General features: G+C 39.9%; 1 protein-coding gene across 1 annotated transcript; it reads right to left on the reverse strand.

The window, feature by feature from the left end:
- Positions 1–2,517: 2,517 nt before the first annotated feature.
- On the reverse strand, positions 2,518–6,465 carry LOC117506750 (natterin-3-like). Its single transcript, XM_034166331.1, has 3 exons — positions 6,370–6,465; positions 5,420–5,555; positions 2,518–3,668 (listed from the first exon to the last, which is right to left on the reverse strand). Exons 2-3 carry the CDS (start codon positions 5,553–5,555, stop codon positions 2,518–2,520), a joined length of 1,287 nt encoding a protein of 428 aa, XP_034022222.1. The 5' UTR covers positions 6,370–6,465.
- Positions 6,466–17,261: the final 10,796 nt, after the last annotated feature.

The following is a 17,261-nucleotide window of genomic DNA, read 5'->3' on the forward strand; positions in this document are numbered from 1 at the left end:
TGGATTTAGAGAAATCCTATGACGGGGTACCGAGAGAAGCATTCTGGTATTGTATGAGGAAGTCTGGAGTAGCAGAGAAGTGTAGTTCTCAAAAGTTCACATACCCTGGCAGAATATTAGTTTTTTTTCAGAGAATAAGTGATAACACAAACTTTTTTCACTCATGGTTAGTGGTGGGTGAAGCCATTTATTGTCAAACAACGTGTTTACCTCTTTTAAATCATAATGAAACAGAAACTACCCAAATTGATCTGATCAAAAGTTTACATACCCCTGTTCTTAATACTGTGTTGCCCACTTTAACATCAAGGACAGCTTGGAGTCTTTTGTGGTAATTGTGGATGAGGCTCTCTAATGATGAAGATGTCTTGGACTTTATTTACATCAATTAGGAAAAAATACAAACAGGATGGCACTCTATGGTAAATCTGCATGTAGTAGAAGTTCTCGCAAACTGGCTGCAAGAAGAATAGTGAGGAAAGCCACCAAGACACCCAGAAGAAGTGCTAGGCTTTTGTGGCTGTGATTGGAGAAATTATGCACAGTGCAAGCTTTGCATTTTGTATCCCCAGTTATACAGCTTCATGATGAAGTGGTATAGAAGAGATTTTCTTAAAAAGACCTGAAAGTTCAGCTACAAATTGCCAGAAGGTACATCTGAGATGCAAGGCTAGATTTGATCCATTTTGGTGAAAGAAATCCTTTTCTCCTCTACTCCACTATGAAGCTATATAACTATTATTGGCCCTGCAAAGTGTGACTATTATTGCCAAGTATTTTATTGAGGTCAGTGCTGATTCAGCATGCAGGGTGTCATTCACTGACTGTGCACAGTTTTACTCCGTTTATTATGATGACAAAGCCATGAGGTTTCTTTTTATGCTGCAAAGCTTTCCTTGTTTGTATTTATGTTTGAGATGAAAATAACATGATCAAAATAATCTGTATTGCATATTACTAATTCTGAATAAGTGCAGTTGGACCATCCATGTCTTCCATCTTGGAAAATTGCACATCACAGCACTTGTGCAGAAAACTCCGGCTTAACTAAAGTGATGATTGTTGCTTAGCCTGAGCTATTTATGTTGCAGACACTAAAACTTGTTCATCCAATAATAAAAATAACAAATTAAACCACAGTTGAACCGTGATTATTTTCTATCGAGAAACAGAAAAGAGATGTCATAGTGCTGATAAAGCTTTTTAATGTTTATTTGTGGTTGCCTCTGATTTCTCTTTACACTCTAATTAGTTGTAATTGAGTACTTCCTTATTCTGTGTCCATAAAATCAAAGCCATGTTTTGCAAGAGGCTGTGTAATCTGTTTCTCAGTTACAGTCCGGCCCATAAATATAAGGACAATTTAATTTTAGCATCTGTAACCATCACAGTGGATTTGAAATGAAACAATCAAGACACACTTATATTTTCAACTTTCACCTTTAATTCAAGACTTTTTAAAGCAATAATATCACATTAACCATTCAGGAATTTATAGCCATGGTCTCTCACAACACGTCATCTCCACGTCAGTGAGTAAGGACTGATGTGAAGATGACCTTTTTTTAACCGATAACTGTGGGCATGTGTTGAGTTGAAGGCAATTCTACACATCTGAAATTCCAGGCAAAAACCATTTGGTGCAGCAATCGTCAGGAAGTCAAGGATTACTCTCACACCAGTTTCAATTCAATATCTTGCGTGTCACTGAAATAATCATGTTGGAGGTAGAACCTTTCAGCCAACTGTTGTATCTGTTTGCATTCTTTACATATTTGTGAAGTTGCCAATGTTATAGTTTTTGAAATTCGTCTGCAATAACTGATACGGTCACTGAGTCAAGACTACAAATAGAAATACAATCATGTTTCCATCTATCTCATGCATAGCAAGTAGCTGTAATAACTTTATGTTGTTGAGACAACAAAACATGAATATGTCACTGTGGGCATCCATATGTTTTACAAGTTCACTCAAGGGAAACCCTAGTTTTTTTTTTTTTTTTTTTGATTTTCCACTTGGGTTTTCCAAATTTACATTTGTCATGACTGCAGTATTAGATTCAGATAAATAGTCTGCAAATACGAGGTCTCTCCCCCCCCTACGTCTAGTAGCCATGATGCAGACATTGAGGATCATCATGAGTAAAACTCTCTGAGATGTCAGATGTCCTGAACCAATGACCATCTGTTTAGAAGACAAGCCTGCTAACAGCCGTGCCACCATGCCAGCCTTAATAAGTCAGTGACTAATAACAGTTACATACATAATAATCTTCAGCCACTTATCCGGCATTGGTCACGGTGGAATAACAATTACTACAAGAATAATTAATGAATGTTTAATGAAGTGAATATGATTATGGTGACTGATATTCCTTCAGATACAACAGCAAAGCAAGCAAGCAACTCCTGTGTGTAATCGTGAAATAGTCACCATCCCAACAAACAAACTTGACTTTGAGATCAGTCTCAAGGCCACCGTGCTCATTTTGCTGTATGATGGCAGACGCGTTGACTAAACAGGGGATTGTTGATGTAAGGAGGATAGATCAGAAACATAGATATCATTCCCACATGACACAAGTTCATCCACAGGTTCACAAGTCTTTGCAGTAGCCTGAAAATCAGACACCTGAAGCCCATCATATATGCCGGTTATGGTGGTCCACTTTGTGTCACCATTGCTGTAGGTACGGCCAAGGCGAGCCTGAAAAGGTATATTTGATGTGAATTTCTTGCCTTCCATCTCAATAGTGCACCTCATGTTTGGGGGCACAGTGACTTCAACCACAAGGCTAGTAGTTTGAGTTTGAGACAGGGATATTTCCTTTGTTACTGTAAAAGTCTGCTCTACACCAATGGTGACACTAAAGTCAACGATGTCAGGGATGCTAGCAGATACAGTGGTGCTGATGGAAAGGGTCATGGAGTAAGAGAATTGCCAATTGCTTGTTTTTGTTTGAGATGTAGACAATGTGGTCGTCAAAGTTACAGGATGGCATTCTCTGTTGCTTAAAGTGTTTTTGACAATACCGAATGGGGGAGTGCCTATGATCTTAGCTTGATCCGTGAAATACTTTACATCTTTGATTTCCTGCTTATATTTGTCTGTATTTACTGTCAAAGCCTGGTAAGAGCTTCTATACCATGTACTATACCCATAGATTGTACCATTGGAATATTCTTCAACCCATGGCAAATAGAATGAATCTCCAGAGGAAAGCAACCCTAAACCATACTTATTTTTTCCAACATAAAACTGTGGCTTAAAACATGTCCTGATTGAGTTTTGGGGAACAGACCCACCTGATCCCCATTTCCACTCCAGAAATACAAAGTCGTCTTTGTTTACGAGGATGTAAAAACTCTGAGTAATCAACAACAAAGGGTAACTTGGGAACAAGCATTTACCAAAGTCACTGCTGTAGAATCCGCTCTCACAACCATCATATGCTCTGCACACATAGTCATAGCGATTTGTGTAACTGTTCCAGATGCCCACTGCTCCGTTGGGAAGAGACCCATTAAACAACTGCCACTCAAGGTTGGGGTTGTCATCAAAGGTGTATGGAGGGACGTGAGAATCACTTCTCGAGGTGCTGCCATCAATCAATGCCTTGTGAAATGCAATCTGAGCTGATGGAGCAGGCTCTTCAGCAACGGTCGCTAGAAGGAGAGCACAAAAACCTGAGATCAGCTATCTGCTCTGTGCATTGTCACACTTGGAGTGATGCTTCAGGATCCAGGAAAAAATACAATTAGCAATGTCTCAGATTGAAATCTACTCTTCAGCAGGACAAAATTCTCTTATTTGTATTTTCAAGTGTGTCTGTAGCATGGCCCAAGCAGATGGTCACCCCTTTGAGTCTGGTCTGCTTGAGGTTTCTTCCTCAAATCATCAGAGGGAGTTTTTCCTTACCACTGTCACCTATTGGTAAGGTTAGACTTTACGTGTGTGAAGTGCCTTGAGGCAGCTTTATTGTGATTTGGCGCTATATATATCAATGAAATAATTTGAATTGAATTGAAAATGTACTAGGTCCAATTACTACAGTCAATTGGACAATGAATTTGGACAACGGCACAATTTCTGTAATTTGGCCTCTGTGCACCAGTGAAGTTGACATGAAACAATTCAATTCAATTTTATTTATATAGCGCCAAATCACAACAAACAGTTGCCCCAAGGCGCTTTATATTGTAAGGCAAGGCCATACCATAATTACGTAAAAACCCCAAAGGTCAAAACGACCCCCTGTGAGCAAGCACTTGGCGACAGTGGGAAGGAAAAACTCCCTTTTAACAGGAAGAAACCTCCAGCAGAACCAGGCTCAGGGAGGGGCAGTCTTCTGCTGGGACTGGTTGGGGCTGAGGGAGAGAACCAGGAAAAAGACATGCTGTGGAGGGGAGCAGAGATCAATCACTAATGATTAAATGCAGAGCGGTGCATACAGAGCAAAAAGAGAAAGAAACACTCAGTGATCAAGATGTTCTTGAAAATGTAGACAATCAACTTTAATTTTAGGGGTTCAAAAAAACCCATTTGGCAGTTATGAGTTAGGTGGTTAGCATGACAGAGGAATATACAGAGGACAGGGTGAAATGGAAACGACTGATCTGCTGTGGTGGCACCTAGCGGGAGTGGCCGTAAGAGGAGGAAGAAGAAGCAGTTATGACCTAGGACCCCAGATGAGAAAAATGTTAGAGGGATATGGAAAATTCCATTTCATTTAACTTCTTTTTTATTATAACCAGTATGAACCCAAGATGTTGGGTTATACAGTTATGCTCAAAAGTTTACATACCCTGGCAGAATAGTAGATTTTTTGGGCTATTTTTCAGAGAATCCAAATGATAAAACACAAACTTTTTTGTTTACTCATAGTTAGTGGTTGTGTGAAGCCATTTATTGTCAAACTGTGTTTAACAGCAACTGAACAGAAACTACCCAAATGACCCTGATCAAAAGTTTACAGTACCATCAGAGGATGGTACTGCATGGTAACTATATAACAGAGAAGGGATATTAGCTACCCATGCAGTCAACTGGACCAGTCCCACTTCTCTAATAGCCTTCTTGCTACATAGTACCAAAGGCATCTTGTCATGACCTTTGGTCACAGAGGCAAAATAACAAAAATGGTCACTATGCAGACTTATGGATCTGACTGGATCCTTATAATGTGCAAAGGTGCACTACTGTCCTTGCACAGAGGTGCTGAGCTTTTGGGGTTTGAGCTTGGTTTAGTTTTGGCCTGGTAATTATCATCATCATCATCAACAACAACAAGCGAAAGATCTGAAACTATAATGAAAATCGGGGATCTGAGTAAAGAAGACTGTGTGAGACAAACATTAAAGACTGACCACAGAGAGGGAAGGACAGTCATAGAATGGGGAAGAAAAATAATCTTTACAGATCTGAGTTTCTTTGATTTCCTTGGAAACCTTGACTGAGGGTAGTCTCACTGTTTCGGTAAGTGGTTCACAATCACGGGTGTGGTCCGCAGCCATGACCAGAATGGTGAAAACAACAGACAGGTAGAACCTCATCTGAGAAACAGACACAATACTTATAAAATGTTGAAGCAATCACAATACATTCATTCAAAAATCTTATCATTTCAATGTGTACTTGACATTAAATGATAGGTGACTTTTACAGCTCATTATCGATTTTGATTATCTGTCTGGTTACAGATGGAGTCCCTAATCAATTACTGACCAATTTTCTATGTGGAAAAATGTAGATCTACAGATTTTTCTTTCTTTCTTTTTTTTTTACTTTAATGCAAATTTTCCTTGTTACATACAGAGTTTGGCATTATGACACCACATCTGATGTCATGACACTGAGTTTTTGCAACACCAGACTACATGGTGGCATTGGTGAGAGGAACTGATAATGTGTGAGGCATACGATTACTATTCTATATGTATATGTTTATATACATATATATGTGTATTCACAAATTAAATCATCTTAACCACACAAAACAGGAAATAAGTTGGAGTCATACAGGCTTCAATGAAGTTGAGGTCAAAGTAAATGTAAGAATCACTGTGTTTCCCATACCATCCCAACTTTTTCTGATTTTTGGTTGTAAATGAACAGATTTTAATTTTGCAGACTTTTCCCATATTGCTATATACGCCGGCTTTCGATTATTTGACTCATAGACTGCTTTTATTGCACTTTTCTGCCTTTGCCATCGCACTCCAGTGTCTATTGAACAGAAACAGGATCACCCAAATTTTTGAAGATTTGTTAAAGAACATGAAATCTAAGTAAATTTATGTAAAATTCTCTTTTCCACTCAAGAGTGTGATAACTTCACCATAAAGTCAAACAAAAACAAGATCTTACCTTATCAGGTCAGGCAGAGAGAAATGTGAAGTCTTTCTCAGAAATGAAAGTTAACATCTGACATATATCGTGAATGAGTTCCCTTTAATACAGCAGGTTTCGAATAAGAATTGAGCAACAAATTATTGCACAACTTCTGTTGACTTGCATTGTGGGTGGGTCTAGATTGTGGCCTTTGGTGGCACAGCCCACCCCGGTAATTTGAATGGCCACCAAATTATTACGTCCATTCAGGAATTTTGAAATTCTCAGCAGCCTAACATAACAGTCACGGTCCACCTCAGTACCCGTCTTAACTTGGACTGGGTCTGTGAAGAGACACTGATGACAGACTTCTAACACCTGTATTCCACAGGACACTGTCCTATTACGATCCCCCACCATCCACAAAAAAGGGAATGAAACGGCTTAATATGGCATGCTGGTTTATAAAGTGCAGACCTGGCAACTGACTGGCTTATAAAGGGCATTCCTGGCAACTTGCTCAACACTAGAAGTGGGCGATACCGGGATTTTTGGTATTGATCTGATACCAAGTAAATACAGGCCCAGTATCGCCGATATCGATACTGATACTTTTTCATATTTAAGCTTCATAGATCCAAAGGATCCAAAAGACCTAGGATAGAATTTTGCCAAACATTGTACGTGACAACAAAATACTTTATTATCACAATCAACATTTTTGTTAAAAAAAAATCACTCAACACAACTTAAAACAAAATCTCCTGAGGTAGAGGGCTGACAAACCACAATATAAGGGTGCGCTGCTCCGTGTTGTGTGACACAGCGCAGCGCTGCTCTTACAGACAGAAAGTAGACTTTGATGAATTTGCGTGCGCAGCTAGGGTTGCCAACTCTCTAAAAAATAAATAAGGGACACCTCACCGCCAGGGCCGACCGACCATTGCCTTCACCCTTCCCAGCGTCTGTGTGAAATGATTTTTAACCATTTGACTGTTGACTTGACCCTGAATTTAGGTAGATGCACACATGCATTTGTTCTGATATGAACACGTGGAAAACAAATTATTATTTAGCAATTATTTTTAGTGCAAAATAAATTTTCACTCACAATTTCAATATGAGCATTCTGTCCTGCTTCAAAGCATAAAATAAAAAAAAATATTTAAAAATAAATCTCTCTGTAGTGCTATTGCTTAACTTAAAATTGTATAAATTAACAAAAAACAATTGAAAATTTGCATCATCCAAAACAATGTAACAGTGCACATTTACACATTTAGTCTAATAAAAGTGCAAAGAATAAAGTCTGAAAAGTAAACAATACTGTTGTCGCGCACCTTTTCCACCCAGCCATTTTCCTTTTCTCATTCTCCCCTGTATTTTTGCATTCTTTTTTGTTTGTTTTTTTAGGAGTAGTAGTAACGACGTTACAGACATTGCTGTCCGTAGGCATATCTGTAGTGCCAGTGTCGGTGTCTGTATCGATTCGATATCAGCCATGCTGATTTGTTATTGTTGTCCAGCGATCGTCGTCGGCTCATGACGTCGGTATCTTCTTGCGAGCAGATGTCCCTCGACCAATGAGATAAGAGTGATTCTGTATCGTCAACTCGTGTCTGTCAGCTCATTGGTGAAAAGCAGGAGAGAGGCTGGGATCAAATTTACCGTAAGTTTCCATATAAAGCGCCAGTCAATTCCATTGACATTTTACAGACTTTTTGATTCTCACAGAAATACGGAACAAACTAGAAATACGGGACAAACTGCGTCCCGTTTCAGGTCAATACGGAACGCACACTTTTATTTCCAAATAAGGGACGATTCCGTTTTTCAAGGGACGGTTGGCAACCCTATGCGCAGCAGTCAGTGCGTGCTGGAGAGAAAATAAGCTTGAGTATCGATCTTTTTACACGAGGATCATTCAATATCAATACCAACGTTGGTATCGATATTATCAATATTAGGATCGATCCGCCCACCTCTACTTAATACTGGCTGCGTTCTCAGCCAGAACCGCAACAAACTACTTTTGCTTAAAATTTTTCCCCGATAGAGCCCAGTCAAACAAGTATCAAGCTGTAGTCACTAGGACTGCTTATGGCAAGCTAAAAGTGGATGCTCTCGTTTTGGCCGAACTACTAGCCAGTTTCTGGGTATTCTGTGTTAGTACGTGCCTGCAGTCGATGTGCTTGATGAATTCCTGCCCAAGTTTCCCAGACCTGTGATGACAGTGCATTTTTATGGGCAACAAAAACATCAGGAGTACAACCCCTGGCAAAAATTATGGAATCACCGGCCTCGGAGGATGTTCATTCAGTTGTTTAATTTTGTAGAAGAAAAGCAGATCACAGACATGACACAAAACTAAAGTCATTTCAAATGGCAACTTTCTGGCTTTAAGAAACACTATAAGAAATCAAGAAAAAAGATTGTGGCAGTCAGTAACGGTTACTTTTTTAGATCAAGCAGAGGAAAAAATATGGAATCACTCAATTCTGAGGAATAAATTATGGAATCACCCTGTAAATTTTCATCCCCAAAACTAACACCTGCATCAAATCAGATCTGCTCGTTGACATTGACCCTACGTGTCTTTTTGCAAGGAATGTTTTCACAGTTTTTGCTCTATGGCAAGATGCATTATCATCTTGAAAAATGATTCCCATCCCCAAACATCCTTTCAATTGTCCAAAATATCAACGTAAACTTGTGCATTTATTGATGATGTAATGACAGCCATCTCCCCAGTGCCTTTACCTGACATGCAGCCCCATATCATCAATGACTGTGGAAATTTACATGTTCTCTTCAGGCAGTCATCTTTATAAATCTCACTGGAACGGCACCAAAAAAAGTTCCAGCATCATCACCTTGCCCAATGCAGATTCGAGATTCATCACTGAATATGACTTTCTTCCAGTCATCCACAGTCCATGATTGCTTTTCTTTAGCCCAGTGTAACCTTGTTTTTTCTGTTTAGGTGTTAATGATGGCTTTCGTTTAGCTTTTCTGTATGTAAATCCCATTTCCTTTAGGCAGTTTCTTACAGACGTTGACTCCAGTTTCCTCCCATTCGTTCCTCATTTGTTTTGTTGTGCATTTTTCGATTTTTGAGACATATTTCTTTAAGTTTTCTGTCTTGAAGCTTTGATGTCTTCCTTGGTCTACCAGTATGTTTGCCTTTAACAACCTTCCCATGTTGTTTGTATTTGGTCCAGAGTTTAGACACAGCTGACTGTGAACAACCAACATCTTTGGCAACATTGCGTGATGATTTACCCTCTTTTAAGAGTTTGATAATCCTCTCCTTTGTTTTAATTGACATCTCTCATGTTGGAGCCATGATTCATGTCAGTCCACTTGGTGCAACAGCTCTCCAAGGTGTGATCACTCCTTTTTAGATGCAGACTAAGCAGATCTGATATGATGCAGGTGTTAGTTTTGGAGATGAAAATTTACAGGGTGATTCCATAATTTATTCCTCAGAATTGAGTGAGTCCATATTTTTTCCTCTGCTTGGTCTAAAAACGTAACCGTTACTGACTGCCACAATTATTTTTTCTTGATTTCTTAGTGTTTCTTAAAGCCAGAAAGTTGCCATTTGAAATGACTTTAGTTTTGTGTCATGTCTGTGATCTGCTTTTTTTCTACAAAATTAAACAACTGAATGAACATCCTCCGAGGCCGGTGATTCCATAATTTTTGCCAGGGGTTGTATATTTGGCACAAGAACGTGTGTATCTTGTGTGTTTTTACACCTAAATGATCGTAAGTCAGTATTCACACTCATCCAGCAACAACCAGAAACTGGATCAGGCAAAAGTGGTCCGGCGAGCTCAAGCTATCCCACAATTCCAAAATAGCAGAGATGTCCAAAGTTCAAAGTTCTTTATTAATTGTCTCCTTTTGGATAAATTTAGCTTGGTGCATGAGGGGGCTCAACTGCACAAACAATAAACAGTACCAACATTACAACAGTGATACCCACAGAATAAATACAACCAACAATAAAATAGCATAAATAACCATAAGAAACCTTAAAACCAGTGAAAAAGAAATAAAATCACTGTAACCAACCCACTATCAACTACTAAAACCACACAGCCATTAACAACTCGCCATTCCACTGGAAAATGTGCAAGATCTATCCTATGACAAAGTGCAATTTAAGCTTGTTCATTAATAAGCTTAATGGACAACGGAACAAATGAATGTTTGTGTAACGGAGACCAGCAGGTGTCGCTGTGCAGATGTAGTTAGTAAACGTCACTTCCAACAACTCAAAAGGATTCTCTAGTCACAAGGCCAGAGCCTTGGGTTTTAGCCTTCTGGTTACTGTTAGAGAGTCTGACTCCCATGCCGGAGATCGTGAGTTCGCGTCCCGAGGGGAATGAATGGGCGGAGTCATAACAGCACAACACAGAGTGCAGCCGCTACATTTGTACCGGTTACATTTGCACAAAGGAACACGATATCTCATCCCCGAGTTTAACAAAATATACTCTGAATGCAGAACATGTGAGCTATCATTAAGATGTTTTTTGCTTGTGTAATGGTTGCTCGATCAGAGAGTTCTTGAAAACTGGGAGGAGTGTGGCCCATGATCTTAACTGCTGTTTTTATGAGGGAATGGATCTGTGCTTTCAACTTAACTGGAAGATTCCCAGACCAGCCGGTGATACCACAGCGAAAAATGAACTCAATCGTAGCTCTGTAAAAGATTAACATAATATTCTCGCAGACCCTGAATAAACGGAGTCTGCGCAGAAAGTGCAGACGTTGATGAATTCTGGCACTGACAGAGGTAACCTGTGTCTGCCAGGTTACTGTCAATGTAAACACCAAGATATTTATAAGAGGTCACCTGTTTAATTGTGAGGTTGTTTATGACAACAGGCCTATGGTCACCGGTTGATCTGGGATCCAGCATCATCTCCACCGTCTTGTTCTTGTTAATCTGAAGTTTATGGTTGTCACACCAAGCCAAAATCATTCACAGCGGCCATGTGGGAAGAAACATCAAGTGACCTGGAAAGTAGACTCAAACTGACTATCATCAGAAAACTTCACCACATACAGTCGTTAGTGTGCACAATAAACAGGAATGGTGAACTGACGCACCCCTGCGGAGCTCCCGTACAGCTCACCACTGTATGTGAAAGGGTTCCATTTATTTTTACTTGCTGTGGTCAGTCTGTCAAAAATGAATGATACCACTTAATTAAAAAGGTGTTAACTTTCATTTGTACCACTCCCTCCAAAACCCAGTATAAGAGGTAAGGAGCCGTGAATTCTGCTCCCAGAGCGCTGTAGCCCAGCGCGTGCCTGCCTCGCCTCGAAGCAAATTAATTACAAAGCCACCCTGCTGGCGTCCGACTCATACATCACAGGACGCTGTGAAAGACGAGCGAACACTGCATTAAAAAGTCTGCGCATGTCTCCACAACCCCCGTACGGCTCTGGGGGCTTATGTATGCTTCAGGGGATGGTGGGGGGGGGGGTCGTTGAATGACCATGGAATGTCTATATTCGGCACCGGGTCAGCAGGAGGAGGAGCTGCAGCAGCGCCCTGAGCACGCGCTTCCACCTGTGCGGTGAGACCCTCCATCCTACGATTGAGGATGACGTTCTGCTCGGTCATTAGATCCAACCGAGCAGTAAAGGCAGTGAGGATTTGCTGCAACTCACCAATCATGCCTCCTGAAGACGCCTGTGCACCCTGCTCTTCCATTGGCTGTTCAACAGATGGTTGACGCCCCTCGGGATCCATGACGTTGGCCGAGATATCCTGTTGGGAAAGTGTAATGACACGGTCCCACAACAGGGGGCGCAAATGAACGGTCAATAGATAGTCAAATAAATGCAATTTATTGTGGCAAATGTGCACAAGGTCGAATACTGCTTTTAGACAGTCAATTACAAAATTCAACAGGTGACGTGTGGGCAGGTCCGAGGGTAGGAGACGCCTATCCAGAGAAGAGCCGGGGCCCACAAGGTTCCGCCGCCAACGAAGACCTGCAGTATACTGAAGCCGCCAAGTCCCGAATCCCCAGGTGGCCTCTACTTCAGCTGTCAGATCCGGTACTGCTGGCAGGAACAGAAGACAGGTTAATGGTGGGTGTGTGCACACCCAGCACAATCAGCAACTCAGTTCAATTCCGTTTGTGAGAGAATCTCCACCTCCGACACAAAAACACAGAAACGTGTAGAGACCGACTGTTACTTCTCTGGTTTTGGAAACATCCAAAACCCAGCTCCAGCTGATTTGAAGATAACAGGTCCGTCTGCAAAAGTTTCAAAGAAAGACAATGAGAAGTGCGTTGAGCACAGACACGGCTGAGAGTTTACCTGAGTGGTAAACTGATATCTCGGCAGAGATGTGTGTCTCCTTCAGTCTTTTATGGGATGGGATGATGAGATGATTTCTGACAGCTGTTAGTCCTGGCTCCTGGGTGGTGACTGCGCCCTCTGGTGCCTGAAACCCGACAACAGGCAGGGCGCCCTCTGGCGTTGGCTAGCAGTACCTCCTCTTCCGGCGGCCCACACAACAACTATAGCAATCTGATTGCTTGCTATATATATGTTAAATTAGATTTATTGATTTTGTCTTGTTTATGGTGCACTGATGCTTGCATGTTTGTATCCTTGAAATGTTAGTTCAAGGATCATTTTATATTTGTATGAGGTATATGTATAGTTTATATACATTTGTATAATTTTAATTTTTGGTTAAAGGGGTAGGCGTTTACAAGCTTTTGCTTCTGCCTACACCCTTTCGGGCACACATGCGTATTGTTGGGTTGTTTTCTCTTTCTTGGTATGTTTTTTTGTTCAGGATCTGTGTGTGTGCCAAATAAAATTCATTCATTCATTCATATGTATATTAACAATATACATGTATATATGTATTCACAAATGAAATCAGGTTAACCACACAAAACGGGAAATATGTTGGAGTCATATGGGCTGCAATGAAGTTGAAGTCAAAGTAAATGTAAGAATCACTGCGTTTTTGCTTTTCCCATATTAGCATACATACAGGCTGTTCAGATCATGATTTGATGAGTTTTATTGCACTGTGCTGCCTTGTCCATCACATTACAGTGCCTATTGGACAGAAACAGGATCACCCAAACAGTTGAAGACTTGTTAAAGAATAACATAACTAAGGCAAAGCCTTGGACCAAAAACATCCATGTAGGATGATGTAAATATATCATGTCGATTGTATGTGATACACATAGTTCAAAATTGCTTGGTTGTATGAAAGTCTCGAGGTGAAGGTCTTTTAAATAAACTGACACAATTTGTTAGTGATAAACTATTGTAGGCTTCAATGATACATACATATGGGTTGATACATACGTATGGGTTTGTTAAAGGTATTCATGAAAATAATGTTTCATGTCGCTGAAATTAATGACCATGTCATTTAGGTCCTGTCGCCTTTTTTTCAGGAAAATGGTTCTGGGAAGCATGAACATGGCTAAAACCCTTTAGCGTTTCGGAACCTCTCTACCCCCCCCCCCCCAAGACCCCCCGCCTTTTCAACCGTTTTTCTTTATTTGCCTCTCACATGCCTAGACGCGCCTTACCATGTCATTTTAGTCCTTCAGATTTTTTTCATCAAATGGTTCTAGGGACTATGAGTGGCTAAAACCCTTCAGCTTCTGTATTGGAATTGGCGGGGACTCCAGCGATCGTAACTTGATTGCAAAATAAGTCAAATAAATTTGATTCAGAGAAGTAAATTGGCAGGAAACATGGTATATATAAAAATTCTAAATTCTGAATGTTATTGTGACACTTATGCAAATATTCTGCCTCTGATTTAAAGAATATTGCTAACTCTTGATCAGTTTTGATGTTGCAGATGACAGAAATCTGAGTGGCACACTAAGTGGCCAATTTCAATCAATCAATCGATCAACATTTATTTTAGGACTGAAACGATTAGTCAAATAACTGAAATAATTCGATTACAAAAATGTTTGAAGCTGATTAACGTTGTAGTACATTTGCCACGCCGGTATGTGACCCTGTACCATTCCCAGAAAAAACAGAAGTTGTTTAAAAACACAAAAGTACTTCTATCCAATTATCCAATTATCAATTAAATAATTGCTAGAATATTCAATTTCAAAAATATTCAATAGCTGCAGCCATATTATTGGCAGCCAGAGAGTGTTCAAAGTGCTTTACAGTATCAATCAATCAATCAATCAATTTTTTTTATAGCGCCAAATCACAACAAACAGTTGCCCCAAGGCGCTTTATATTATAAGGCAAGGCCATACAATAATTATGTAAAACCCCAACGGTCAAAACGACCCCCTGTGAGCAAGCACTTGGCTACAGTGGGAAGGAAAAACTCCCTTTTAACAGGAAGAAACCTCCAGCAGAACCAGGCTCAGGGAGGGGCAGTCTTCTGCTGGGACTGGTTGGGGCTGAGGGAGAGAACCAGGAAAAAGACCTGTGGAGGGGAGCAGAGATCGATCACTAATGATTAAATGCAGAGTGGTGCATACAGAGCAAAAAGAGAAAGAAACAGTGCATCATGGGAACCCCCCAGCAGTCTACGTCTATAGCAGCATAACTAAGGGATGGTTCAGGGTCACCTGATCCAGCCTAACTATAAGCTTTAGCAAAAAGGAAAGTTTTAAGCCTAATCTTAAAAGTAGAGAGGTGTCTGTCTCCCTGATCTGAATAGGGAGCTGGTTCCACAGGAGAGGAGCCTGAAAGCTGAAGGCTCTGCCTCCCATTCTACTCTTACAAACCCTAGGAACTACAAGTAAGCCTGCAGTCTGAGAGCGAAGCGCTCTATTGGGGTGATATGGTACTACGAGGTCCCTAAGATAAGATGGGACCTGATTATTCAAAACCTTATAAGTAAGAAGAAGAATTTTAAATTCTATTCTAGAATTAACAGGAAGCCAATGAAGAGAGGCCAATATGGGTGAGATATGCTCTCTCCTTCTAGTCCCCGTCAGCACTCTAGCTGCAGCATTTTGAATTAACTGAAGGCTTTTTAGGGAACTTTTAGGACAACCTGATAATAATGAATTACAATAGTCCAGCCTAGAGGAAATAAATGCATGAATTAGTTTTTCAGCATCACTCTGAGACAAGACCTTTCTAATTTTTTTTAGAGATATTGCGTAAATGCAAAAAAGCAGTCCTACATATTTGTTTAATATGCGCTTTGAATGACATATCCTGATCAAAAATGACTCCAAGATTTCTCACAGTATTACTAGAGGTCAGGGTAATGCCATCCAGAGTAAGGATCTGGTTAGACACCATGTTTCTAAGATTTGTGGGGCCAAGTACAATAACTTCAGTTTTATCTGAGTTTAAAAGCAGGAAATTAGAGGTCATCCATGTCTTTATGTCTGTAAGACAATCCTGCAGTTTAGCTAATTGGTGTGTGTCCTCTGGCTTCATGGATAGATAAAGCTGGGTATCATCTGCGTAACAATGAAAATTTAAGCAATACCGTCTAATAATACTGCCTAAGGGAAGCATGTATAAAGTGAATAAAATTGGTCCTAGCACAGAACCTTGTGGAACTCCATAATTAACTTTAGTCTGTGAAGAAGATTCCCCATTTACATGAACAAATTGTAATCTATTAGACAAATATGATTCAAACCACCGCAGTGCAGTGCCTTTAATACCTATGGCATGCTCTAATCTCTGTAATAAAATTTTATGGTCAACAGTATCAAAAGCAGCACTGAGGTCTAACAGAACAGCACAGAGATGACTCCACTGTCCGAGGCCATAAGAAGATCATTTGTAACCTTCACTAATGCTGTTTCTGTACTATGATGAATTCTAAAACCTGACTGAAACTCTTCAAATAGACCATTCCTCTGCAGATGATCAGTTAGCTGTTTTACAACTACCCTTTCAAGAATTTTTGAGAGAAAAGGAAGGTTGGAGATTGGCCTATAATTAGCTAAGATAGCTGGGTCAAGTGATGGCTTTTTAAGTAATGGTTTAATTACTGCCACCTTAAAAGCCTGTGGTACATAGCCAACTAACAAAGATAGATTGATCATATTTAAGATCGAAGCATTAAATAATGGTAGGGCTTCCTTGAGCAGCCTGGTAGGAATGGGGTCTAATAAACACGTTGATGGTTTGGATGAAGTAACTAATGAAAATAACTCAGACAGAACAATCGGAGAGAAAGAGTCTAACCAAATACCAGCATCACTGAAAGCAGCCAAAGATAACGATACGTCTTTGGGATGGTTATGAGTAATTTTTTCTCTAATAGTTAAAATTTTGTTAGCAAAGAAAGTCATGAAGTCATTACTAGTTAATGTAAAATCAAAGATTCACAAAAATAAAACACACATACAATAAAGTTAAAACAGCACATAAAAACAAAACATGTCACAGCACCATGAGGCATTAACAGCCAGCTGAATTATTTTTGTTTTTGCTTAAATTTAAATTGTTGGGGCACTACACTACTTACTTTGAAATCCAAGATGTGTTTTCAGTCTGTTGACTCAGTGGCACATCCGGCACTCTCTCTGTCTCTGTCTAAAGAACAGAATGAACAGAGTTCCACGTCAAAGTTAAACCTCGAAAACAATGATTAACAGGTAAACTGTAGAGGCAATCTTAAAGTGGGTTTCTTTAATTTTAGGGACAACAGGGCAGGAAAGATAAAAAGAAAGACTTTTTCAACAAGCTGGCCTCTACATAACCAATTCCAGTGAAGTTGGGGCGTTGTGTAAAATGTCAATAAAAACAGATACGATTTGCAAATCCTCTTCAACCTATATTCAATTAAATACACTACAAAGACAAGATATTTAATGTTCAAACTGATAGACTTTGCTGGTTTTTGTGCAAATATTTGCTCATTTTAAAAGGGGTGCCTGCAACACATTTCAAAAAAGTTGGGA

The sequence above is a fragment of the Thalassophryne amazonica genome, chromosome 3, assembly GCF_902500255.1.
Source record: "Thalassophryne amazonica chromosome 3, fThaAma1.1, whole genome shotgun sequence".
NCBI classification, from domain to species: domain Eukaryota; kingdom Metazoa; phylum Chordata; class Actinopteri; order Batrachoidiformes; family Batrachoididae; genus Thalassophryne; species Thalassophryne amazonica.

Bases quoted from the DNA above. Each gene is read 5' to 3' on its own strand.
- LOC117506750 (XM_034166331.1), bottom strand. From the start codon at position 5,555: ATGAGGTTCTACCTGTCTGTTGTTTTCACCATTCTGGTCATGGCTGCG. The intron at 3,669-5,419 runs GTAAAGATTATT...CTCTCCTTCTAG, and splicing joins AATCAAAGAAACTCAGATCT to CGACCGTTGCTGAAGAGCCT.